This window comes from Balaenoptera borealis, assembly GCF_965194805.1.
Source record: "Balaenoptera borealis genome assembly, chromosome: 21".
NCBI lineage: Eukaryota > Metazoa > Chordata > Mammalia > Artiodactyla > Balaenopteridae > Balaenoptera > Balaenoptera borealis.
This window is the reverse complement of record NC_138880.1, coordinates 3297070-3324448: the sequence shown is the minus strand read 5'-3', so window position 1 is coordinate 3324448 and position 27379 is coordinate 3297070. Positions and strand designations below refer to the sequence as shown.

The 27379-nt window shown below is 40.4% G+C and overlaps 1 protein-coding gene and 1 long non-coding RNA gene across 14 annotated transcripts in view; both read right to left on the bottom strand.

The window, feature by feature from the left end:
* PSD3 (pleckstrin and Sec7 domain containing 3) overlaps positions 1 to 27379 on the bottom strand; it is a 568569-nt gene that overhangs the window by 78324 nt on the left and 462866 nt on the right. For all 13 annotated transcript variants that reach the window (XM_082374818.1, XM_082374819.1, XM_082374827.1 and 10 more), the window contains one exon: positions 26475 to 26668. In XM_082374818.1, the coding sequence (XP_082230944.1) occupies positions 26475 to 26668 (194 nt within the window). The remainder of the gene's footprint in view (positions 1 to 26474; positions 26669 to 27379) is intronic.
* LOC309619601 lies at positions 1217 to 23355 on the bottom strand. The gene is made up of 3 exons (XR_014239077.1): positions 20007 to 23355; positions 2542 to 19651; positions 1217 to 2233 (listed from the first exon to the last, which is right to left on the bottom strand). It is a non-coding gene; the product is annotated as an uncharacterized lncRNA (long non-coding RNA).

Here is a 27379-nt window from a genome sequence, read left to right as displayed (position 1 = left end):
ATACACATTCATCTAAGGGCTCACGAACCAGAGCCTTCATGGCTTCATCAAAGTTTCCAGGAGTCATAAGAAAAAAGTCCCGGAATATAAAAGGACTCCTCTTGGCCTTTCTCCCAAACATCCACCAGCTGGATTGTAACTTTAATTATTATTACTCCTGTGGCAATTTGTGATACCTCTGCGGCAGATCCTGCCGCCCTGTAACATAATATTTTTTTGTCTAAATGTCTCTTTCAGTAGACTGTGGATAACCTGAGAACAGGTATCCTTCATCTTCAGAATTCACAGAACCTAGTATAGTGCAAGGCAGACATTAGGCACCTTTATAAAAATTCTCCAAACTAAGTTTCTTCCGGAAGTCCTTACATTTCCTTTATTTATATTTTCCTGGAGTATAAAGTAGAATTTCTCTATTGACTTATATAAAACTTTACAGATTGTCCTAAAGTAAAAGCGCAGATTAGCAAAACAGTTTACTATTTATTCTTAATCTTGATAAAATTAAAATCTGTAACTGGAAAAGGTTATTACCTGAATACCATTTCTCTAAACATGTCTACCAAATATGTAGGAAGGGCCATTTATTCTTATTCTGTTATCAACTATTCGGCTGCCTTTAGGCTGTCTTTAACCTGGATGCCTGATTAAATTAGGAAGTGCATTATTCTTAAGCAAATCTTTTAAATCTCCTTTGACTGAAGAATCCTTAGGCTTGGAAACTAGGTGAATAGCCACCTACAGAACATGGGTGCTCCTGCCAATACCATACTGAGATATCCACCTGGCAAAAAAAGGACTCAAAACATCCACTCTGTAGGTTTCCAGGAGAAATAAAAAAATTTCATCCCATCTGTTTCCACCACGTAAGGTTTTAAAGTGTGTACTCAAAAATAAATGATCAAAAAATGTATACCATAATCTTCTTTTTTTTTAAATTTATTTATTTATTTATTTTTGGCTGTGTTGGGTCTTCGTTGCTGCACGTGGGCTTTCTCTAGTTGCGGCGAGTGGGGGCTACTCTTCATTGCGGCGTGGGGGCTTCTCACTGTGGTGGCTTCTCTTGTTACGGAGCACAGGCTCTAGGCGTGTGGGCTTCAGTAGTTGTGGCTCGTTGGCTCAGTAGTTGTGGCTCGCGGCTCTAGAGCGCAGGCTCAGTAGTTGTAGCACACGGGCTCAGTTGCTCCACGGCATGTGGGATCTTCCTGGACCAGGACTCAAACCCATGTCCCCTGTGTTGGCAGGTGGATTCTTAACCACTGCGCCACCAGGGAAGCGCCATAACCTTCTTTATAAAGAAAAACAAGTGGCTACTATAAAGAAAGCCATAGATCATCATATATATATATATATGAAATAAATGTTGACTGCCTTTTTCAATAGATGTCAAATTCTGATCCGGGCCATGTGAGAGCAGGGCACACACAAGTGGCCCCGGGCTGCAGGAGCTGCTGCTGCAGAGCAGGACAGAGGCAGCTGGTGTGGTGGAGGTACCTGCTGGAAGGCAGACCAGCTGGTCTCTAGACCTTGTCTCAAACCTCTCCTCTCACCCACTAACCCTAATTCAGTAACTCCCGACCAGTCTCCCAACCTCTCAGGACTTCAGCTGCTTCATTTTAAAATGTGGATAATTCATATAACTTAAGGCAAAGCACTGGCTAATGCTGGAGAAGAACTTAGAGAAACCCTTCTGTTTTCTATAGGAGGAACATAGGTCCTGGATTTGAAAGGCTTTCCCCAAAGCCCTAAAACTAATTTAGTGGCATCTTGAGATTCCTTCAGTGTAAAGATTTACAAATCTAGTTTTCCGTTTTTCAAGTAGAAATCTAGTAATCTGTTACCAAGGTTGTTGCCCCAGAATCATAACCCTGCCCCTCCCTCAAATGCAAACCAATTGCTCTTATCTAAGTTTCAGGAGGAAGCTGCAAGGAGAAAAAGAAGAACTGGTTAGAACCAACTAAGCCCAAGATGGGGGAAGATTTGACTTCCAGTGACCTTGAGCCATATTAGCTAATCAACACACCCACTGGCACCAGGATAGTTAACAACTGCCATGACAACAACTGGAAAAGCCCATACAAGGACTGAAAAGGAATGTTGCATCAGGTCCGGATCCAAACCACACCTCTATTCATGAATATTCCTCCCTCTCTTTCCAATTCCCTCCCTTTTACCTGGACCCTCCTATGTACATTGTGTCTCTGCCTGAATTGGGTTAAGAAGTTGATTTGGGGGGCTTCCCTGGTGGCGCAGTGGTTGAGAATCTGCCTGCCAATGCAGGGCACACGGGTTCGAGCCCTGGTCTGGGAAGATCCCACATGCCGCAGAGCAGCTGGGCCCGTGAGCCACGGCTACTGAGCCTGCGCGTCTGGAGCCTGTGCTCCGCAACAAGAGAGGCCGCAATAGTGAGAGGCCCGCGCACCGCGATGAAGAGTGGCCCCCGCTTGCCGCAACTGGACAAAGCCCTCGCACAGAAACGAAGACCCAACACAGCCAAAAATAAATAAATAAATAAATAATAAAAAAAAAAGTTGATTTGGGAACCAAGTTCTGGCTTCTTTCCATTCTTTGGCCGTTGAATAAAGCCTGTGCTGTCCCAGGCTCTTCACTGGTTTCGTTATTGGCTGTGTGAATCCGAGCAGAAAAAGAACCTCCTTGACGGAGACAAGGAGTCTCCTCGCGGGTTAGGACCCCAGTGTGGGTCTAGTCCACCAATTTGGTAACAAATTCGTGTACATGTTCACAAAAACTTTTAACAGATCTTCATCTTTACCACACTAAGCCTCCTAGAAATGGATCCCAAAGACCTCTCCAACCGAACTCGGATCTCAAGTCACCTGTGGGTGACTAATGCTGAGTCAGGGAGCATTAACCCTGTGTGCCATGCTCTATTTTTCCAGCTCCCACAGAAGTGTAAAACTTAGTCTTGTTTTTGGTCAATTATAACTTAGTTGTTTAACGGACACCACAATGCTAAAAATAAGACACTAGTATTACCTCCATTTTACAGTGGAATTCAGGGAAGAAAGGAACCACTGTGCACTAAACAGGATGGGAAGGCTGTAGAGGCAGCCTCAGCGGCCCTGATTTTAAAGCCACACACACACAGTGTGGCTATGGCTTTGGCACCCTTGGTGAGGCTTGCCACGTGAAACACAAGGGCTGGACCCCAGTGAATGGGGAGCATTGTCCCTCATAATGACAACTGTAGAGGGAGTTAAATCTGACATCATAGCACATACATTATTAAGTACAGAAGGCTGGGGAAAGAGCTATAACTGTAGTTACATAATGAACATGGTGGAAGGAATCAGTGAGGTTACTGATTGGAAACCAGATGTATCCTACTGCAAGGCTCTAACTACAAGGGTGGTAGCGGGTTGGTAGGTAGATGCATTTTAACAAATATCTGGGTGCCTACTGTGAAAAGGTATTTGCCAAACTTGATGAAAAGATACTGTTTTGTGCACTAGACTACGCTTCCACGGCTATTTTTAACATGCATACCCAGAGTCCAAAGACTGCTTTCCTTCTTCTTGAAAATAAAAGAATCTTGGCGTATTTTAACTCATCAACTGTCTCCAACCTTACATGATAACAGTGTCTATTACTTTTGTCTTGTTTAATACTACTGAAGTAGACATTTTGTATAAATTGCCACTGTCTGCTTAGATTTTCCCTCATGTTTACTATAATATTAACTTTATTTGTTACTTCTGTAACTCAGGTTGTTTTTGGAGGCCATTTTCAACTACTTCTTGAAATCTATACTTAGAAGTTCTTTTAGTGAGGGTCTTTCGGTGGCAAATCTTCTTCTGTTTTTCTTCATATGAAAATGTCTTTATTTCATAAAAAATTCTAGGGACTTCCCTGGTGGCGCAGTGGCTGAGAATCTGCCTGCCAATGCAGGGGACACGGGTTCGAGCCCTGGTCTGGGAAGATCCCACATGCCGCAGAGCAACTGAGCCCGTGCACTACAACTACTGAGCCTGCGCTCTAGAGCCCGCGAGCCACAACTACTGAGCCCGCGTGCCACAACTACTGAAGCCCACGCACCTAGAGACCATGCTCTGCAACAAGAGAAGCCACCGCAATGAGAAGCCCGAGCACCGCAAAGAATAGTAGCCCTCGCTTGCCACAACTAGAGAAAGCCCGTGCGCAGCAACAAAGACCCAACGCAGCCAAAAATAAATAAATTAATTAATTTAAAAAAATTCTAGGTGGACAATTACTTTTTCTCATGAAGACATTACTTCATGTTATGTTTACGCACAGGTTTCTTCACGTTTATCCAGCTCTGGGCTTCCCAGGTATCATTTCCAAACACTTGCAGTCATCATATGTTTGAATACTGTCTCTCCATTGTCTCCGCTATTGAAACTTCTGATACTCTAACTTCTCAGTCTACCCCACAGGCGTCTTCACTGCTCCTTCATACTCTATCTTTTTGTCCTCTGTGCCAAAAGCTGCTAGTTTTATCTCCAGTACTCCTTGGGCACCCAGATCCACAGATGCCCTGAGGGCTTAGCAGTCCCAGGGCTAGCTCACTTCCTAGATTTGTACTCATTTCCCTTTCACTGTTACAGGCTCAGCCACTCATTTAAAAGGTGTTTAAAAATATTTTAATCACTTTTAGATGTTTTATAATGTACGAGTTTTGGAATTTGTAGGCCATCGTATTGCCAAAAAAGACTTTCTAGTTCTTTCTTTTCTCTTGAAGAATTCATTCACAAATTTTATAATCTAGAATTCATTTGAAGCAGGATAAGGAGGTAGGAGCTGAGGACAGGATGAGAGAAACTAGAACAAGGAAGGAGGCTATTACAATCGCCCACATGAGAGAAAAAGCCCAAAATATGGATAGAGGTGCACAATAAAGACAAAGAACTGGAAAGAAAGGGGAAGGCAGCAGTGCTAACCGAGCACCTACACCACAGCGCTCTGAGCACTGGGCAAGCGTTATACACGTTCTGTTTGATCCAAACGATCCTTTCAGTTACGTATCACTGCCTCTATTTCACATTGATGTCTCTATTATAACTACATCTGCAGCTCTGAGAGGTGGTGTAAGCTACTGAGGGGGCTACCTACATACGGATTTCAAAGCTACTGTCTAGTGCAACTCGGAGGAGGAAACATGTTCTATGGATACATTAAGGGGAAACTCTCCAGGTGACAATCCTTTGCAATAGTCAGGCGTACTATTCCAGTGAGGTAAGCATAGACGGCAGGGAACGAGAAGATGGGACAGCAGGGGAATGCAAGCTAGGTGTGTTCTCTGATCTCGCTGACGCCTTCAGAAGCACCCCTGCTCATGGCGATGCAGCTCAGAACTGAGGCGTGATCCTGCGTCTGCCCCCTAGCTCACCTAGCACTTTGCAGAGTAATAAGGCTAATAGCAGTAGTGATAGCATCAGCTAACATTTATCGAGAACATACTGTTTTAAGCACTGTTCCAAAACTGGATGTGTGTTAACTAAAGCCCACAACTCTGTGAGGAGCCACTTCTATATTCTTCATTTTACAGATGTGGACTCTGAGACTTCACTAACCTGCAGCACTAGGTTCCCTATCGCACTGGCCACTTTTACTCTGGTTTGTATGCAGGGAGAGAGCAGTCAAACTAGACTCAGCAACAATCAGTTGGTTAACTCTGAGATACAGGGGTGATATTCAAAGTAAAACAAGAAACAAAAAAGTCAACAGGCCTCTGTGATTATTCTACACCACACACACACACACAACACATTTCTGCAAAAGAGAAATTCGCAGTTGTTCCAAACCTGAGCAGTAGTGAAACTATCATTAAATCTTCAATATTATAAACCAGTTCTTATTAATATTCTGATCTTTATTATACATTTGAAGAAGTCTTCTTGAAAATATGAAGTACAATGAACAATATTTTGCCTTCAGTTACTGCCACTGATCTTTAAAAAATAGTTAAATGCACAACCAAAAATGAAAGCACAGCCTGTCACCCTTCTTTCATAGAGGAAAGTATAAAATATTCCTGAGCAATGAAATATTCAGTAAAGAGTAATGATGGATATATGCCAGAAAATAAAGATATTTATTTTTTTAATTCACCAAAAGGTATAAGCTTCATGCAAAGGTTTTTATTTGCATGCTATACTCTCCAACTTTAATTTCTTCTGAACCGAACTGGGAACAGATTGCGTTTAAGATCTTACTGTTCCAATTTTTCTATTTTCATCAAAATCTTGGCCTGTTTTTGACCACTCCTCACTGTGGGTTCCCTGATTATCTACTTTTTCCTTTTCTTCAAGTTTAATATCAGAAAGACTTAAGAAGCATAGAAAGACATAGTATGGACAGTGTCTATTTTTTCTTTTAATACACAAACCTTTCTTTCTTGTCTCTTGGCTTGAAAAACATTCTTCCATTGCCCCAGTAAAGTGACAAAAATGTCATTTTTTCCCCAAATGGTAGAGAAGGTCAGTAAGCCATATCCACACTAATTAGAAACAATTCTTAAGTTATGGCCTGAAGGCTAACAATGGAGGCCCTGCCAGGCTAGGAAACAAGGGAAATGTGAGGATGTAATAAGCTCCATGTAAAATACCTTCAATTTCTCTATGTTAATGGGAGAAAGACATTTAAAATAATGCCATACCACCGAGGGCATTCCAAAATAAATCTAACACCTTGCTGAACTTGGAAGCAAAGATGTGCTCAGCAAAAGCCCTTCTACACTGCACAACTGGGACATGTCTGTACGAGATTTGTAAAAGGCACAAGACATTTCTAAAGTTTAATTCCCTAGTGACAGCATCTGAAAACTGGGCAAAATTCTTAAAGTATCTCTATTATAGGATGAAGAGATATACTACCTTGGTAGGAAGCAAGCTCTTCAATTCTACGTCACTGAGGCAGCTGGAGGTGCACCCCAGGCAGGGGGAGTTTGCTTTCTGTGACTGGTATGCAAAGGATTTAGATAAATTCATGGATGACAGCTCTCCCTACAAATCATTATGTGAAGTTAACAGTAATCCTTGTATATTTATCCCTAACTTCGTTTCATAAAATATTCTCAGGTACCACCATAAGAAGTACCATTAAATCTTAGTTGAGTAACTGAGACACTCACTCAGATTACTGCTTGAAGCAATGGAATCCCAGCTGTGCACAACAGAAGTTACCTTTGGGAGAAAACTCACACAATATTAAGCAACTCATAGTGTTAATTATCTCCAGGTTTATAACAGAGTGGTAGAAATAAAACAGTACTATTACTATCTTATATTTCTAAATCATTTACCTTTGAAACATTTAAGGCAATTTACACACTTAAAAAAAATCAGTTAATCCTTATAATCTTTCTCTTTACGACTGGGAGCTGTTACCTGCAGTCAACTCTATTTTATAAAAGGAAAAACTGGGGCAGCCTTACAGGAACTAGAAGTACAACCTATACCTATTGTTTTTCCCTGAAAAATATTTCCTTCTTTTTATAACAGAAATAGGTTTACATCACTGGTAGAGAACAGAACATGAAACACAAGCGAGAATTGGAAGAATATGCTCCCCAGGATGCCCCTGGCAGGATGATGTTCACTCCGGATGTGATTCTATTCCTTTAAGAAGTCAAGACTCTTACCCTAAATCGATCTTTCTGGAATGGCAGAAAGTACTCTGGACCAAGAACCAGGAAACTTGGATTTTATTCATACCCTGCTGTCTACTATTTCTCTGACTTTCAACAAGTTGCCTAACATCTCTGGTTATAAATCTATAAAATGACACTACAACATACAATAATTACTTTACAGTGTTGTTTCATAAAGGTTATCAGGACACAAACCCTACCCCCAAACAGTTCACATTAACAATGAAACTTAATACAACATGAGAAGCTGTATAAACCAAATGGTAGCATGGCACTAACCGAAAGCAACCACAGTGGAGGTTTCAAGCAGGTAAAGAGAGAAGGAAGTCACTAATTCTACCCATGTGTAGGGTTTACAAGTCAGAGAAGGTTCTAAATGAGGATTTCGTTTTCAGCAGAAAGAAAAGGGGGATTTTTCTTTGGTCCTCTGCCTTCTCTACAGTATATCTGGACTAAGACACTGAATCAAAACATGGATCTCAATTACAGAAGTCTCGTAACACCGATCACCACCATCCTTTATCAGCATGGCCTCTGGACAAAAGCCAACATAGTATTTTCCACAGAGAGCACATGATTTGAAATTCTGGTTTCACCTGAGTGACCTTGGGCAAGTCAGCCTCTCCATGCGTCACTTACTGTCTCTGTAAAACAATAATTAAATGCTACCTACACCTCATAGGGTTATGATTATGAATATCAGATGAGTTAATATATGTGAATCTTTTAAAAGTGTATTTTTTATTGTTAGGGATACTGTCTGCTAAAAGAAAATGCATCCAATTTCCATGCTAAAACACAAAGACTTACTTTTTAAACATCATTCATGTATTCAGAAATTCTTCTTTGTTAAAGTCAATATTTTGAGAAGAAACTCCCCCACACACCGGCCCCAGACATTCCTGATGCATTTTTAATAGAAAAGGGGTAAACTTTCACCCTTAATTTAATTGGGGGGAGGATGGAGTACAGCACATTCATTAACATATTTATTGTTTCTATTTTGTCCCAGGTCCTGTCCTGTCTTGACATTGGAGACATCAAACATGAATGCAAACAGTAGAAGTGAACAGTGGGAGGAGGAACAAAAGCTGATGGAGAAATTTCTACCCAAGTAATAAGCTATAAAAATGTACAAACCCAGCTTGTAAACAAATACCTTCCTCCACTCAGCTTGGAGATGGTTTCACAGCTAGCCATTGCTAGAAGCACAGGGAGAATGTAAAGGACTTGTGCTGAGGTTGGAGAAGAGGGCAGGACATAATAAGAACATATCATCATGAGCTAAGGTTACGGGAAAAGTGTGCAGGCAACGAGAAAGACAAAAATGACCCAGAATATAGTTATTTTTTCAGGAAAAACAAATACTAGAGTCATATAAACTTTTTTAGAATTTTGATAGATTAACTATCTATTAACTATCCCTCACATTTTCTTGGCTGCTCCTTCCCCAGATACCAGCATGACCTGCCCCTTCACTTCAATCATGTTGCTGCTCAGATGTCACCTCCCCCAGGGCTTCCTCTCCTCACCTTGCCTTATTTTTCTCTGGATCACTTAACAGTCACCTGAAATACCACCTATTTATTATTGAGCTCCCCCTATACTAGAATGGAATCTCCAAGCAAGTACTATTTGTTACTGTGTCCAGAGAGCAGATTAGAAACTCGAAAAAGAAGAAAAGCATCAGATGTCCTAAATAGGCATGTAGATGAGGCAACTCAACAAACATTAAAGATAATTTTTTTTAAAAGTGTCTCCATCGTTTATGTGAAATACATTTGAAAACTCAGGTTGGTTAAAGAGCAAAGAGGAGGCAGGATAAAATTTTCACACAGATTATTTCAACAAGAGGATGTTAGATATGGAAATAAGATATCAGTAAAGACCCAGGCTCATAAGGAACAAACATAGTTTGACAAATAACTATGGGTTTTCAATAATTATTAAAGAATGGACATCTGTGGAAAGGGACTTTAAATTCTAGGAAACAAACACCATCCCATAATTCTTTTTAAAAAAAATTGACATATAACTGACATGTAACATTGTGTTAGTTTCAGGTGTACAACATGATTCAATATTTGTCTATATTGCAAAATGGTGACCACTATAAGTGTACTTAACATCACCATACATTGCTGCAGTTTTTTTCTTGTGATGAGGACTTTTAAGATCTATCCTCTTAGCAACTTTCAGTTATGTAATACAGTGTTATTAACCATAGTCACCATGCTCATAATTCTTATAAACTGAAGGAAGACGCTGGAGAACTTGCTATTTTAATAACCACCTTAAAAAGCTGGACAATAGCAAAATGTTACTGAAGTTCAATAACTTCATTATATGTGAAAGGTATGAACACTGAACTCCAAGAAAATCAAGCATACTATGTTTTTTCATAATTTTTTGAGCAATTTACAGGATTCATTATCAAACTTACAGAGAGCAACATACTAAAATAAAATGGAAGGGTAAATTATTACAGTCTATCTGAGGAATGCCGGTAACTGCTAAATCAGATAAGCCTGAATCTGGCTCATCAAGTGACACCAAATCAAGTTTCTTCAACTTCACAAGAACCTTATGACCAATAAACTTTAGAGTCAAAGATGCTTCTGAGCATGCATTTCTACAAATAGAATTCAAATAGGCTACCTTAATTGTAAAATAGCCCAAGCCCCATTGGCACCTTTAAAGCACCCCTGGGCAAAAGCTACTACAGGTCAACAAAAATAATTCCTAGTGGCAAGGAAGAGCAGCCTGCAGACAGAGTCTGTTCTCAGGGAAGATGACAGCAGTCTGACTGTTTTCCCCCAAACTTAGGAGCTTCAGGAGAGACTGCCAGCTCCTCTTTCTGAAACATGGTTCCCAACCCTTCTTACAAGGCCGCTGACACAGATGCCAGAAAACAGCCCACTGCCATGGACTGCATCTGAAGTGATGCCACCATGTGTGCAACTCTTAGCTTTTCCATGTCAGGCCAACCTCTTCCATTTGTTTAGACTGCCAGTGCTTGGAAGAGCTTCACCCCTTCCCACCTTGGGACTTCCCACCTTGTAACCAGGACTGCATTCCTAAGAGGACTGCAACAGGCAGCCTTGAGACAAATTACTAAGTGCTGCTAAAACAACATGAAACATTTGTCAACGATCCCCATCCCCAATTTATTTATGGTAAGAACAGTACCACAACAGCCATTAGCAGATTTTTTAAAGGGAGGTTTAATACCCACCACCTAATAAGTCATCTTAAAAAAGAGACAACAGGCCCCAAATGGAGTCACTTGTGCTCAGCCCACCTCACCAGATCGAGGCTTAATAACTAACCTAATTGCAGTAATTGCAGTACAACCTCCGCCAGGAATGGTCTTAACCAACTAGTCTGGAAGTTTCTTGTCAGCAGCAAGGAGGAAATCTGCTACACAGGCCCTTTCCATACCCCAGAAGAAGATGAGGTGACCACTCTCCCCTTTTCCCTTCCCTCCTGCCTATAAAAGCCTTCCACTTTGTACGGCTCCTCTGAGCTCCTCTCTGCTTGCAAGGTGGGATGCTGCCCAATTGACTGATGGTTTAATAAAGCCAATTATATCTTTTCAATTTATTTTATTGAATTTTTGTTATTTAACAGTCATTAATTTTTATTGGTAATCATGCTAAGTGTTTGTTATACCTTTTTCCATTTGTCTTTATTTTGAAAACATTTTACTGTATTTTAGACATCATTATATTTCATTAGGCCTTTAAATATTCTACTGCATTGATGTTATATTTTAAATAACAAATGTTTAACATAAAATACTGATTTTCCCTGATAATGTAAGTTATATTCGTCCAGTGTCAATGGCAAAAAAAAATTTCAAAGTAAATAAAAAATATGGAAAATAACAGAAAAAACCACACATAGAAAAAATATGTAAAATCACCAGCCTAACCACCAGAGAGCATTTCAGTATATAAGCTCCTAATCATTTTACTATGCACACATCTGCCACAAAATTGGGATATCATACTTGTTTCCTTTAAATATTTCTACTTATATATCATATGTCATTTTAAAAATGACTGCAAGAGTGACACTGTATTGCTCTTGCTGGTCATTCAGCTGTTCCCAAGAAGCTGATGGCAATAACGCTGCTGCTGCTGCTAATATTCTGTACCTAAAATAACAATTAAGTCCTTAAATAACAATTAGGTTCTTTCTATGTGCCAGACACTGTGCTAATAAGCACCTTAAGGTGGCATTCTCACCTTGAGGCTTTTGCATTACCTATTTCCCTCACTGGAATACTCTTATATATGCCATTTGTATCCAAAGATGTTATGGACCTCCTTTCGCAATTCAGCTTTCAGCTGAATGACACCTGCTCAGGTATATCCCCTCCCTCTCCTTATTTCCCATCAAGAGTGAATGGACTGGCACACAGCTGGTGCTCGAAAGAATTTCTACTTTGCAGCCAGTTAAGCTGACTGTGCTCTTTTCCCCATGGGGGCCTGGTGTGCAGTGGCTGCAAACACAGGCTCCTTGGTAGTGTAGTGTATGAGCCTGTTGCCAGTATGCGTTGCCCTAAGGGATGTTGGATTCAGCCCTTTCCAGTGGACATTCATGACTGGTGTGCTGCCCCCAATCGAGGCTCCAGACAGGTATGTGCGGTGCCTTTGGAAAGCCCCAGGGTGCAGTGGCCAGGGTCCACACTGGCCAAGTCATGATGTCCATCCGCACCAAGCTGCAGAACAAGGAGCATGTGACTGAGGCCCTCCTCAGGGCCAAGTTCAAGTTCCCTGGCCGCCAGAAGATCCACATCTCCAAGAAGGGGGGATTTACTAAGTTTAATGAGGATGAATTTGAAAGCATGGTGGCAGAAAAGCGGCCCATCCCGGATGGCTGTGAGGTCAAATACATCCCTAATCGTGGCCCCTGGACACATGGCGGGCCCTGCACTTGCGAGAGCCTTGGCACTGTCCCCTCCCTACTTGTCCACCAATAAATTCTACTATCCTGTCCAAAAAAGAAAAAAAACTTCTAAAATGAATCAATGATCTACCTAGTTTCAAAGCTCAAATTCTTAATTCTGTACTATCCAGTGATAAAATTTTGGTACATAAATTTCCATCACCATAATTATTTCCTTTAGGAAACCAGTATTGCATTTTTAATTTCAAATTTACATCAGGTTACTGAAGACTTTGATAAACTGTAATAAACAAACATAGAGACATCAAGATTATTTTCTTCTTTCTCCTAAATTTTAACTATACTGAAAATATAAATAGAATGAGTCAACAGTACAAACAGAATAATTTCTAAAAATCGGATGTAGTGAAAACTGTGCATTCTTCTTTCAGAAAGAAATATTCAGATTCTGAACAGATGTTTTTGGTGCTAAAAGATTATAGTTTCTATTCCACATTCCTTGTCAAAAGTATTGCTTCTGAGGAGAATGGTGGGTGACCTCTTTTAACCAACACTAATGCAGGAAAGGGTGGATTTTAAATGAAAGACATGAGCCATCAAAATGGAACTTAAAAACCTAAAACTTATTCTTTTAGTCTAAATGTAGAATTGTGAAGAGGCACTCCTCATCGAACACAGATTAAATGCCACCAGAACTAGACCGCCACCAAACTCCTACTTGAGGACTCAAATGGCCACCCTCATGGCACTGCTCTTCGGCCTTGTGTCACAGGGCTTCATTATACAACCCTGCTGCCACAGAACAGCAAAGTGGCAAGGAGGGGGGAACTTAGCCTAGTTTTAAAACAATTGCTTTGCTTTGCCTCCACTTAAAGAGTCTGTCTCTAATAGGAGGAGACACTGTCTTCTGGGAAAAAATATTCCACTTTTATTATCTCTTAATTACAGTGTCGCTGTTCCCAGTGTTATACAATAACAAAGAATTCTGCCTGCAGTGCCATTATAAACTCTATTTTCAGTAACTGTGACTCAGAATAACATCTACTCTCTCAAATTTGACATGTGGGACTGAATTTTCAAAACTTTCACTGACAGGCAATGTATAAAACCCTCTAAAGTGAGTGAAACCCCCTAACCTTCTCAAGACACTACTCAACACTCCTTACATCCAAAGTGTTTAAAATGAGATCTAAAATGTGAAACAAATATGGCTCCCACACCCTTAAAAAGCAATTAACATTTCAACATTTCAAATGGAAACAAATCTCAGGTGGGTAAAATCACTGAAGAATCTATACTGGAAATGTGATTAAAATATTTCAAAATTATTAAAGTGGTATGTCCACATAATTAGCTTCTTTGATTCACTTCTTCCCAACTCCTCCAATACCATTTTCCAAAAGAAACCACCTTTTAACATTTACTGTTTCTCAGGGTAGTTAATTTGCATCATATCCCTAAACAATGTGCTGTGATAATAGATTGTAAAATTCTCTATTGATTTTCTGCTGCGAGAAATGAGGACTTAGCAAATGTGACTGCTCCATTCCACCTGCCCAGTACATTTGTATGGCTTTTTATCTGCATCTTATTTGTTGCCCCAGTAGTTTTAAGAGCATGCTAACAACATTATTTCCTGCTTCCTGGGTATTAGGTAGCCCCTTTCCACTTCTCTCTAAGAGTAGCATGATGGCTCTATCCCTGTTTCCCTTGGGCTCTCCCCTCTCCACTTTTATACCCCAAATTCTTTCATCTGTACTCTTACAGGGTCAAGGTGGACAATATTTACACTCCATTGTGTAACCATAATGAAATCTTTTACATTTCTAAATGTGAAAAACAAAAAACCAAAATTTTATTATTGTGGTGAAGGTTTAAAATATTACACTGGTGAATACTAATTTTGGGGTTTTTGGTTTTATAATTATTATTTTTCTTGCACAGATTTCAAGAAAAATACCAACTGCTTCTAAATTTCCCATGCAATCAGGTGTTCTATCAAGTTTTAAAAATTTTATAATGAAACATTAAGAGATCAGAAGGTTATCAAGAGCAAGAAACATACGTGTACCTAATTTTTAAAAATTGTCAATATAGTTGAATTGCTAGGTACTCCTCACTGACTGCATGTTCTTCCCCTTGCCAGAGGTAACCACTAAGCCATATTTAATGATTTCTATATGTGAATGTGTTCCTATTAAAAATAGTGCTGTGTTACATGCTTTAAGATGTTACCATATGTGCACATTCTTCTGCAAGTTGCTTTTTTTCATTAAACATTACTTTTTGTGAGAGTCATTCATGTTAAAAATCGTAACTCTAGTTACTTGCTTTTCACTGTTACATAGTTTTCTACTATATGAATATATGAAACCTTTCCAATCTCTTATTAAGGGCCATTTAGGTTGTTTTATTCTGATCTAATATAATGTTGCTATGAACAATCCCCCCCTTGTAAAATGGCAAGAGTTTCTGTAGATACGTACCTAGGACTGGGTTAACTGAGACACAGGTGTAGGCTCTTCCAACTTTATTGATTATTGCCAACTGTCTTCCAAAGTGGTGATACCACCGACACTCACATTCACGGGGTGGAAGAGTGCTCACTGCTCTAAAATCCTTGCCAGCATTCGGTATTACCACTCTTTCAAATTCTGGCCAATGTGACATATGTGAAATGATATCTCACTGTGTGTTTAATCTGAATATTCTTGATTACTGGTGAGGCTAAGTATCTCTTCATATATATTTATGGATCACTGCAATTTCTTTTTCTGTGAATGGTCTGTTCCAACTGTTGCCCATTTTTCTGTTATGTCATCTTTCTAATTAATTTAAGATTCCTTTACACACACAATATTAATCCATTATTAGTAATATAATATGCTACAGAGTATCTTCTCCCAAACTGTGGATTACCTTCTAACTTTTTAAAAGAGGAGTCTTCACATTAATGTAATCATATATAGCAATATATCCTTTCACTGTTTTTGTTTTTCTAAATCTTAAGAAAGCCTTCTCTACCCAAAGGTTATTAAGATGTTTCACATTTTGATCTAAACATTTTAGATTTTATCTCTCAAATGTTTACCTTTAATCTACCTGAAACTGATTTTTCTGGTTGGGCTGAGGTGGGGAACATACACAGACACACACATACTGCCCACCCTACCCTCATTCCATAAGCACACACACTACACCCACCTCACCCCCTCCACAGACACCACATACCTCACCTCACCACACATACCACCGCCCACACCCTGAGCACCATTTACTGAAATAGTTCTGTTGTCTTTAATTATCTGAATCAATTCCTCTGTTGTATAATCAAGTTACCATAAACACTGGACACTGCTGCTTCTGGGCCCTCTTATCTATTCCACTGCCCTTTGGATATCTTGTTATCTCGGAGAATGTCAGCATGGTCCCAACTGTACTTCTCCCACTCAATTTTGAATGTTTTATATGGTACCTTAGCTAACAATATATGTATTTAGAAACTTGTGCTGTGGATTCTAGATGGTAATTACTCTCTGTATGGTACACCTAAATGTAAGCTCCTAAGAGGAGAGAGGCTATATTTAACACAGTCTTTGTACATGTATAGTCTTAGGTACTTTGAGGAGTGTTTAATTCATGTAGGGAAAAAATTCATTTCTTGCATCTCAGCTTATATAGGCTGTGGTAGTAAAACTAGATAAGCACTTCATTTTTTGCCACGTTGATACCATTTAAGTACAAATTCAGCACTAGGTATGGTCTTGCCCATCTGTCTGCCCCCATCTCCTTAAGCCTACCTCAGTCTAAATGGGAGGCAGGGGTGAGAGGAGGTGGGTCACAACCTCAAAAGACTCTGGGGCTAGAAAAGTAGCAATTATTGTGTAAGGAGCCCTGGTATAATGATATAGGGGTTTGTGGAAACTACGGTCAACCAGAAAATGCCTAACTAAATTCACACAATTCAATTTACAAAAAAGTGCTAGGTTGGCCAAGTAAAAGAAATGTTCAGGCCCCACTGGCCCTAGACTGAGACCTCTAGTCATCTAAATACATGCTACATTGTAACAGATAGTACTGATTGCACAAAACACGGAGAACTTAAATGTTTTCTAAACATATTTTCTCATGGGCACTGCTTTTAATAATGTGCCACAATTAGTTTGGTATAATCAGATTTTAGTCCCACCAGATATCCTGATATTCTATATTACAGCTTTGGCTAATAAGTTTAAGATGAATTTCCTCCTCACTAAAATGGGGATAATAGTAATAATACCTGCTTTATAAGGCGAAGATTAAATGAAGCAATGCATGAAGTGCTTAGGAAAAGCACTAATATTGAGTAATCACTTAATTACCTCGTTATTCATCATCATTTAGAACATTCATATTTTGAGTACCTTGTTGTTCCCAATCACTTTCTTGATTTCCACAAATATCATGCATCAGGTTAATAAAGCTAAGAGCTTATACTGAACTTTATTTTTCATTCTACCTGACAAAATCCAGAAGATACATTTTGTTTTCTAAATTTGACCATTCAAAGCTTTCCCTTAATGTCAGATTTAATGGATTTGGTAAACACCTATACTTCTATGAGATAAAACATTTGCTTTTAATCATGATTTGTCTCCTGGACAAATTTTTGAGCTGACCATATCTTTAAAAGACTAAATAAATAAATAAGAGCAAAGAAAATCTCCAAGTTTTAAAAAATGTTTATATGAGGAATTATGGAAATACTCTGACAAATTTAGTACTTAGAGCTAATTAAAAAAATGAAATATACAAACCTTGAGCTGGACAAGTGGTCTTTTGGAGACAAGTTAATCAGGATTTCCATAGAGTTTTGACCCAAATCTTCACTTATGAAAAACTTTTAGTACTATCTATCGTCAGAGCACCTCCCCACGTTTACATATACGTGCAAATGCAATACAGCGCTGGCTCTAGTGAACATGATGAATCTGAATAAATTTCTACAGACTTATTAGCAGGATAATATGCCCAAAAGGTATCATTACACAGATTTCTCAAAAATTATTTGGATCTCCTATTCCAGAAAAGCTCCACTGTTGTTTTTTACTTTTTTAATGTATTAGAAATGAAAAGTGATATATTTTAAAGCACATTAGATATGAGTAATATAAAACATATTTCAAATTTGCTTATGGTGACTACCTCTCAAAACAGAAGGATGCATTCAGAAGCAGGTCAGGCGTTGGTGCATTTCCAAGAAGCAGTAGCCATCTAGCAGTGAGATAAACCAGTTCAACCAGATATGATTGGAAGTCCAACAAAAGGGATTTGGGAAGCACGGAAAAGATTAGCTGGGAAGAAGACAAATCCTGTTCTGGGACTCCAAATACACACCTGGTCGTACTCAAATACCTAGAATTCCTGATCACTTTCATAACTCAGTAAATATTAGGTCTTGAGGTCTGAGGCAACTAGAAAGAAATTTCTTAACAACAGGGATCAATCATCAGTTTAGTTCTAGTTATGCCCATTAAAGATTAATTGTTACAGAAACTGCCCTCCAATCATAACAACTAGAAAATAGGACAGTATATATAAAGCAAAAGTTTTCAAACACTGTACAATAGGCAGATCTGAACTGTGATTTAGAAGAGAAAGGAACAAATAAGGTTAAGCCCAGATTACTGCTTGGAGGCAGCGTCTAAGATCTAGCAGTAAAAGTAGGTGCCTGGAAGTAGTGCTGAGTTGAGGAGCTGAAGAGGGAGTGTGGTGAGGCTGAGGTGGCTAGAATTTATGGAGCAGAATAAAAGAGAGAGAAAAGCTGCACAAAGCGACAGCTCTGGAGATCTGCAGAGGGATCTCCAGATCTTGGCTGGAGCACTGATCTGAAGACACGTGAAAGGAAATGGTCCGATTCATCAGAAATAAGTACTGGAAGGAGTAATTTTAAGAGCTCACAGGGCTAAGAACAGCTTGTGTTCTTATCAGAGTGGAAAGACTTCATAACACCAGGGCATTGAAGAGAGTCTAAAGAAGGGTAATAATGCTTTAGTAATGGAGCTAAATAAGTCCCCAAATAAAGGCTGCTCTGGATCCAGCACGACAAAGGGTAAAGGCAAGCCTCTAAAGGGTTCAGCTAATCTGAAAGTTACTCATTTGGACAATGGAATAAAATACAACATTCTTTAAAGGAATAAAACCAAATGCACCCCGAAAAATGTCACAAAGTCTGGCATGCAAACAAAAATTACTCGAAATGCAAAGAATGTAACGGTTCCAGAAAAGCACAGAGAGAAAGGAATTTGAAGAGAAGGACCTTAAAACAGCTATTGTAAATATGAGAAATATGCTCAAGGATATTAAGAAAGATACAAACTCGATAAGGAGAGAAATGCAGGATATAAAAGTTTCACATCGAAGTTTCTAAGATAAAAATACTATATATGGAATAAAAATACTGTAGTAAACTTGAATATATAGCAAAAAAAATTATTAAAGTACTGAAAAAACAAAAAGAGTAGGAAAAAAATTGAGCAGTCTCAACAAAACTTTTGTGTAATATAGTCCAACATACAGGAAACTAGAGTCCCAGGAAGAGGGGTGGGTACTATAAAAATGATGGCTGAAAAATTTCCAGACTTGGTAAAAAATATAAACCAATGAATCCAAGAACTTCAAAAAAAAAAACCAGGCAAGGAAAACATAAAGTAAGGCGCCTCATAATAAAACTGCTTAAAATCAAATATAAAGAGAAAAATCTTGAGAGCGGCCAGAGCGGGAGAAACCCGCACTAGGTACAGAGGAACAAAAAATGATAGCAGACCCTTTGTCTGAAACCACACAGGGCAGAGAACAACGGAACAACATTTTTAAATTACTGAACAAAAAAGAAAACACTGCCAAGGAATTACACACAAGTGAACATAAATTCCTAAAATTAAGGTGCAGCCTTAATATTATTTTAAACAATAAAACATGAGAACATTTCTCACCAGCAGTTTACTATAAGACATATTGAAAGAAATTGTTCAGGCAGAAAAAAAAAAGATACTAAATAGAAATGTGAAACTGCAAAAAGGAACCCAGTACACCAGGAATGGTCAATATGTGAGTAAAAGTAAAGAATACCTTTCTTTTTTTTTTTTTTTTTTTTTTTTTTTTTTTTTTTTTTAAAATTTTATTTATTTATTTATTTATTTATTTATTTATTTATGGCTGTGTTGGGTCTTCGTTTCTGTGCGAGGGCTCTCCCCAGCTGTGGCAAGCGGGGGCCACTCCTCATCGCGGTGCGCAGGCCTCTCACTATCGCGGCCCCTCCCGCTGCGGAGCACAGGCTCCAGACGCGCAGGCTCAGCAACCGTGGCTCACGGGCCTAGTCGCTCCGCGGCACGCGGGATCCTCCCAGACCAGGGCTCGAACCCGCGTCCCCCGCATTGGCAGGCAGACTCTCAACCACTGCGCCACCAGGGAAGCCCTAGAATACCTTTCTGTTTAAAGCAAAAATATAACAATGGAGTATGAGTTTTATATACATAATTAAAATGTATGACAATAGCACAATCCTAGTAAAGAGGAAGGGAAGTAACCTGTTATAAAGATTCCAAACTACACATGAAGTGGTAAAATTTGAAGGCAGACTGTGACAAGTTAAAGACTATACTGTAAACCCTCCAGCACTCATTAAAATGTTTAAACAAAGAGGTACAGCTAATATGCCAACAGTGAAGAAAGGCCGAACCCCCGACGCCACAAAACACACACAGTCCCAAACAAGTCAGGAAAAGAGGAAGAAATAAAAGACGGAGTAAGTAAATATCAAAGAGCAAGATGGCAGAATTAAAGTCAACGATATCAGTAATTACTATAAATGTAAATGGTATAAACACTCCAATCAAAAGACAGATTGTTGGTTGAAAAGACCCACAAGTATGCTGTATAAAACAATTTTAAAGACAAGATCACAGAATAAGGTTAAAAAGCTAGAAAAAATTTCTAGCAAAAACTGAAAGGAAAGCTAGAGTTACTATATTAATATTAGACAAAGTAGATTTCAAAATAAGGAATGTGACCAGGAATGAGAAAGGTCATTTCATGACAAAGGGATCATTTTATCAAGAGGACGTAACATGCACAGGTGGCAGAAATGCAAAACATTACAGACACATTAGAAAACAGTTTGGAAGTTTTTTATAAAGTTAAATATATACTTAGTACACATCCCAGCAAGCTCACTCCCTCACTCTTAGGTACCTTCTGAAAAGAGATGAAAACATATGCACATGCAAAGACTTGTTTGAGAATATCCAAAGCAGGTTTATTTATAATAGCTCCAAACTGAAAACAACCCAAATGCCCAGCTGGTGTATGTGTAAACTGTAAGATAGTCAAACAATGGAATGAATATACTACTCAGCAATAAAAGGAGACAAACTACAAACTAACGCAGCACACAATATGGATGAATCTGCAAACAACACTACCAAGTGAAAGAGGCCAAGCACAAAAAAATATGCATGATTCCATTTATTGAAATTATAGAAAAGAAAAAGCTCAGTGCCCAAGGACAGATAAGTGGTTGCCATGGGCTGGGAGTAAAGGTGGAAGGAATTAACTGCAAGACCTTTTTCAGGTAATGGAAATGTTATGTATCTTGATTGTGATGGTAGTCACACAACTGTATTCATTTTTCAGAACTCAAACTATGTACTTTAAATTGGTAAATTTTAGTGTATGTAAATTATCATTAGAAACTATGCACTTTCTACTGAAAAAGTTGAATTATCTGCCCATACTTACGTGATTTTAAAAACCATGAAAAACTGAAATGGGAATATCTAGGAAGAGCCTGAGGAATTAAAGGCTGAAACTTCAAGACTCCTCCCAAAAACCCTCTCTCAAAGGCAGAAGTGAAGAAGCCCTCTGTGATAAAGCAACCGGCTGGAGTGAAGTCTGGAGACTGGGCCCAATTAGCCCCGTCTTACCTGATCCATCTGTTTTCCCACCTATTTTGGGTTCTGAAGCAGAAGCAGAAACAGAGACTGAAGCAGAGGCAGGTAACAGGCAGAACTTCTTAAGCTGCTAAACAGAAAAAAGCCCCGTGGCACTTAAAACTGCCCTAACCAGCCAGAAGTTCTCAAAGGAGATAACTAAGGCTTTTAAAGGAGTTTCACTGGCAGGAAAACCTCTAGCCTGGTGCAAGGGGACTGCGATGGTTTGGGCCTGTGCTCCTTCTCATAGGGCTGCTAAGCGATCAGAGCTCCCAGCAGGGGGACTCTCTCCAAAAATCCTCAGAGGTGGCCCAGGAAAACATGGGCAAAGCAAATGTCAACAGGTTGAACCTGCGGATGCTCTGGAATAAGTTACCCAGGGAAGTGACTCAGTGAAAAGACGCTCAAGTGCATTAGCTTGGTCAGCCCATCAAGCAGGATGTAGCAACAGACACTGAATCAGCGACAGCTGTTCTGCTGCCTCTTTCGCCTTTTCTAGAACTGGCATTTTAAACTGCAGTTATTCTGTTTTTTGCCTCTAGTACTTTATATGAAGTATGTCAGATATTCTGTATTTTTCAGTTAGCCTGTAGAGTTAAGCTACATCCCTGCCTGAGGAGAATGGACACCAACCAGCCTTGGAGACGGGAGCCACAGCTAGACACACGGGACAGAGGTGAGGAGATCTGTGGTTAGAGATGGGAAACTGTGCCATGTTGGGCAAAAGCACTGTTTGAACTCAATGTATGGAGAAAGAGGGTGTGTGTGTGCTGGGGACAAAGAGATGAACGTCGCCGGCTTTGTCTACCAAGAAGATCACCCTTTCTCCGAGAACTGTATCTCGCCCCTGCTGGAGGGAACTCTCCTCTCGCCAGTGCAACCACGCGGGTGTCAGTCACACAGGTCACAGTCCTGCCCCAGAATACACTACAGTGGAGGTCAGGAGACAGAACTGAACGCATGCTCTGCCGTGCCGCTAGTAATCACGCATCCAGCCACGTGAAAGCCTCCCCTTCCAAAGAATAAAGCTGAGCGGGGTTCCCACAAGGGCGGAGCAGGAAGCCCCCGAGCTCACCTCCTCCCACAGACACACAAAATTACAACCACTTACGAAAAAGACCAGAACCTATCAAAAGAGATTTTCTACAACTAAAGACATAAGGAACAGACCACAGTGAGATGGGTTTGAGGGCGGAGTCACGGTACAGCCAAGACCACACCCTGGGGTGGGCAACCCACAAACGGGAGAATAGTTACAACTGCAGAGGTTCTCCGCACGGAGTGAGGGGTCCGTGCCCCACATCTGGCTCCCAAGCTCAGGGGTCCTGCGTCAGGAAGATGAGCCCCCAGAATATTTAGCTTTGAAGGCCAGTGGGGCTGACTTTCAGGAGATTGCCCAGAGGGCTGTGGGAAAGAGACCTCACTCTTAAAGGGCACACACAGAATCTCACACGCTCTGGGACCCAAGACAGAAGCAGTAATTTGAAAGGAGCCAGGGTTAGACCCACCTGCTGATCTTGGAGAGCCCCTCAGAGAGGCAGGAGGCAACTGCAGCTCACCTTGGGGACGCAGACACTGGCAGCAGCTATTTGGGGAGCTCGTTCTACCATGTGGACGCTGGTCTGGCGAGCACCTCTTGGAATTCTCCCTCTAACTTACTAGCCTCAGGACCCAGCCCCGCCTCTACCCACCAACCTGAAGGAACCAGTACGGGGACACCTCAGGCCAAGCAACTAACTAGGTGGGGACACAGTCCCACCCACCAGCAGATAGGCTGCCTTAAGACCCTCGAGCCCACCACTGCCCCTGGACACGGCCTTGTCCACCAGAGGGTCCAGGACCCAGCCACACACGCCAGTGCACGGGCACTAGACCCAGGAACCCCAGGGCCCTGCAGCCAGAGACCTCATGCCCCAGCTCCGCACACCAGTGAACAGGCACCAGCCCCAGAATCTCCTGGACCTTGACCCCACCCACCAGTGAGCCTGCTCTAGCCTTGGGACCAGCATTACCCACCAGCAGGCAGAGACATGCCCAAGGAAAACCTCAGCCCTGGAGCCTACAGACCCAGCCCACCCACCAGCTGGGCCCTGGCCCTACCTACCTTCAGGCCAACCCCAGCTCTGAGGCACACTGGGCCCCTCAGCCAGCTGCCCCAGGGTCCAGCCCCACTGACCAGCAGTCTGATACCAGCTCTGGCACCCCTGGGTCCTGCAGCTAGACCCCAGGACCTGGCCCTGCCCACCAGTGGGCCAGCACAAGCTCTGGGGCTCACCAGGAGTGAGGCTGCCAGCCACCTTGTGACTCAGGCCTACCAACCAGTGACCAGCAACCTCTACACAAGGAGGGCCTGGCCAGCAACCAGACCAGGGGCCAGCCATGTCTACGAGACTGCCCACACCAGTCGGCCCACCACAAGAGGGGGACCCACAGTCCACAGAGGGGGCACCCCTAGAGCATCCAGCCCTGGTGACCAGAGGGGAGTGCGCTGCCAGGACACACAAGATGTCTCCTACAGAAGGCCACTTCTCCAAGGTCAGGAAATGTAACCAACTTAGATACACAGAAATGAAACCAGCAAATAAGGCAAAATGAGGTGACAGAGGAACATGTTCCAAAGAAAGGAACAAGATAAAACCCCAGAAGGAGAACTAAGCAAAGTGGAGACAGGCAACCTACCTGAGAAAGAGTTCAGGGTAATGATCGTAAAGATGATCAAAGAACTTGGGAGAAGAATGGATGAACAGAGTGAGAAATTAGAAGTTTTTAATAAAGAGTTAGAAACTATAAAGAACAACCAAACGGAGATAAAGAATACAATAACTGAAATGAAAAAATACACTAGAAGGAATCAACAGTAGATTAAATGATACAGAGGAACGGATGAGCGAGCTGGAAGACAGAGCAGTGGGAATCGCTGCTGCTGAGCAAAACAAGAAAAAAGAATAAAAAGAAATGAGGACAGTTCAAGAGACCTCTGGGACAACATCAAATGTGCTAACATTCACCTTATAGGGGTACCAGAAGGAGAAGAGAGAAAGTGGAAAACAACATATTTGAATATATAATAGCTGAAAACTTCCCTAACCTGGGAAAGGAAATAGACTTCTTGGTTGAAAATCCACAGAGAGTCTGAAACCCAAAAAGGACCACACCAACACATTGTAATTAAAATGGCAAAAGTTAAAAATAAAGACAGAATATTAAAAGCAACAAGGGAAAAGCAACAAGTTACTTACAAAGAATCTCCCATAAGGCTATCAGCTAACTTTTCAGCCAAGATATGGAAGCAACCTAGATGTCCATCAACAGATAAATGGATAAAGAAGATGTGATATATATAAATGTATACACACACAATGGACTATTACTCAGCCATAAAAAAGAATGAAATTCTGCCATTTGCAGCAACATGAATGAACCTGGAGGGTATTATGCTTAGTGAAATAAGTCAGACAGAGAAAGACAAATACTGTGTTTCATCACTTATACGTGGACTCTAAAAAATAAAACAAATTAATGAATATTACAAAAAAGAAACGGACTCACAGATATAGAGAACAAACTAGTGTTTACTGTGGGGAGAGGCAAAATAGGGGTGGGGAATTAAGGGATACAAACTACTATGTATAAAATAAACAAGCTACAAGGATATATTGTACAGCACAGGGAATTACAGCCAATATTTCATAATAACTATTGATATACATGGAGTGTAATCTATAAAATTTCTGAATCATTATGTTGTACACCTGAGACTAATAAAATATTGTAAATCAATTATACCTCAATAAAAAAAAGAATAAATATGATATGCAAAAACAATAAAGAGAAAGAAATGCAGAAAATGTCCTGGAGACAATTCTTCATCTTGAGGCGTCTCCTTGCCCTTTTCTCCTAAGCCGTTAGACTCACTGTCCCGCGCAGCCACTGGAGTGCCGGCACAGTTAGAGAAAACGGCATAGGCTAGCGGGCTGGTGCACAGAGTGCCCAGAACCACGGTGGGGCGCTCCTACAGAACTGGGGACAGCAAGGCTTGCTCAGCATTGTAAGTCAGTGTACAGCTACACTGTTACAACGTTTCTCTTGATTGTACCCTAATAGAATATGCTAACACATTAAGAAAAAATGCCCAGCACAGGTGGAAACGGCAGGACTGTCCATCCCAGCGCTGCATGTCTGTGTCTGGAGGTGGTTAGAAATAATATAGAGCTGTAGCCTAATTCTGCATTAATTCTGCATTAAAGCTGTTAATTCATGCATTAACAGCTATCTTAGTCTATCCAACTATATACAATTGCTATTTCATACTCTGCAAAGGCTATTCTAAACATAGAAACAGACTCCATTCCACTCAAACTTCCAACATCATGTGTCAGTAGATAATCCTGTCACATGGGCCTCCTTCCATTTCCTAGGACTAAGCACACCACACTCACCTACACTGCACCCATCCATCTTCCACAGAGGTCAGCGCTCCACATGTGCTTAGATCTCAATTCTAACCCTCCTTGCTTTGTCTCAAGGACCTCACACTATTTATCATTCTATGTGTTATAAATCCAGCCTTTCCTTCAACCACCAGAAAGTGTAAACTCCATGAAGACAGGGCCCTTGTCCATTCTATACACTACTGTATTTTTGATGCCTAGCACATAGCAGGTACTAAAAATTATTTGTTGAAGGCAAGAATACATAAATGAATAAGAGGTTAGAAATGAATAGTCTGTAAGAAATCTTCCAGTTCTGAAGTTCTATAATTCTACTTGCAGAAGAGCAGGTGCATAATGGATTTCAGATTTAGGGTTAGAGGCTTTACCAAATTTCAATAATACTTTTCTAAATAAACATAATATAATTTTTCTTTATCCTTTCACTTTACTTCAGATAAATTCACTTTAGATTTTGAGCCTATCTTAAAGACAAAATAAATGAAATAGAAAATGTCAACAAATGATGCTTACTCTTCTTTCCATCCATATCTGCGTGGATTTTCCGAGCCAAGAATCCACTTTTGTACACAGCAGCATTTGGGTCATGAGGAATGTCCAAGAATGGGTTGGTAGTACTCCCAATACGGCTGATGGTCTTTGGATGTGTTCCATTAGCCTTCTCATCAGTACCTTCTGATGAAGACTTTTTTTTCTCTTCATCATCTCTAAAAGGATAAAACAAAGATTGAACACACAGGTTGAGTAACACAGTATTCAATGTGAACACTGTGAATAACACAATATTCAATGAACAGAGTTATTTGGTGTAATAAACTATCATATTTTCTAATGGTCTATCAGTCTTAATAACAACGACCATGATAAGAGCAACCGCGGTTCACTAAACATCTCCTGTGTGCCAGGTATTAATGACCATGACAGTCTTGTAAGACTGACATTAGTATTCTATACCACAGGTAAGGAAATAGACTCAAAGTTTAAATAAATATGCCAAACCACAGACCTAGGAATTAAAGGAAGAAACAGTGAGGATATGACTGTAAAACTCTAAAGCCTCTGGTCTTTACACCTACTACAGAAGACTTCATATTTGTCTTCTTTCAAACAAGTACAAGTTCTTTGGCAGAGATCATGATTTTGATTTTGATTTCTGCATGACCTAGAATAGTACCAAGCATACAGAATATGACAAGTACAGATTAAGTCCAGTAAACAATATTGGACTATATCTGCCAAATAACCAGGTAATCTCTAGTATCAAAACCTCAGGTAAAGCTACCAATTGGTTAGGACGGGGGTGCCACACACAGTGCTTTGGCACCTTACAGCTACTACTTTCCCAATTGCCATTAAAGTTTGGAGCACACTATCACTGACCGAGAAAACCCCTTATTGCCCAGCCCCCCTTTTGAATC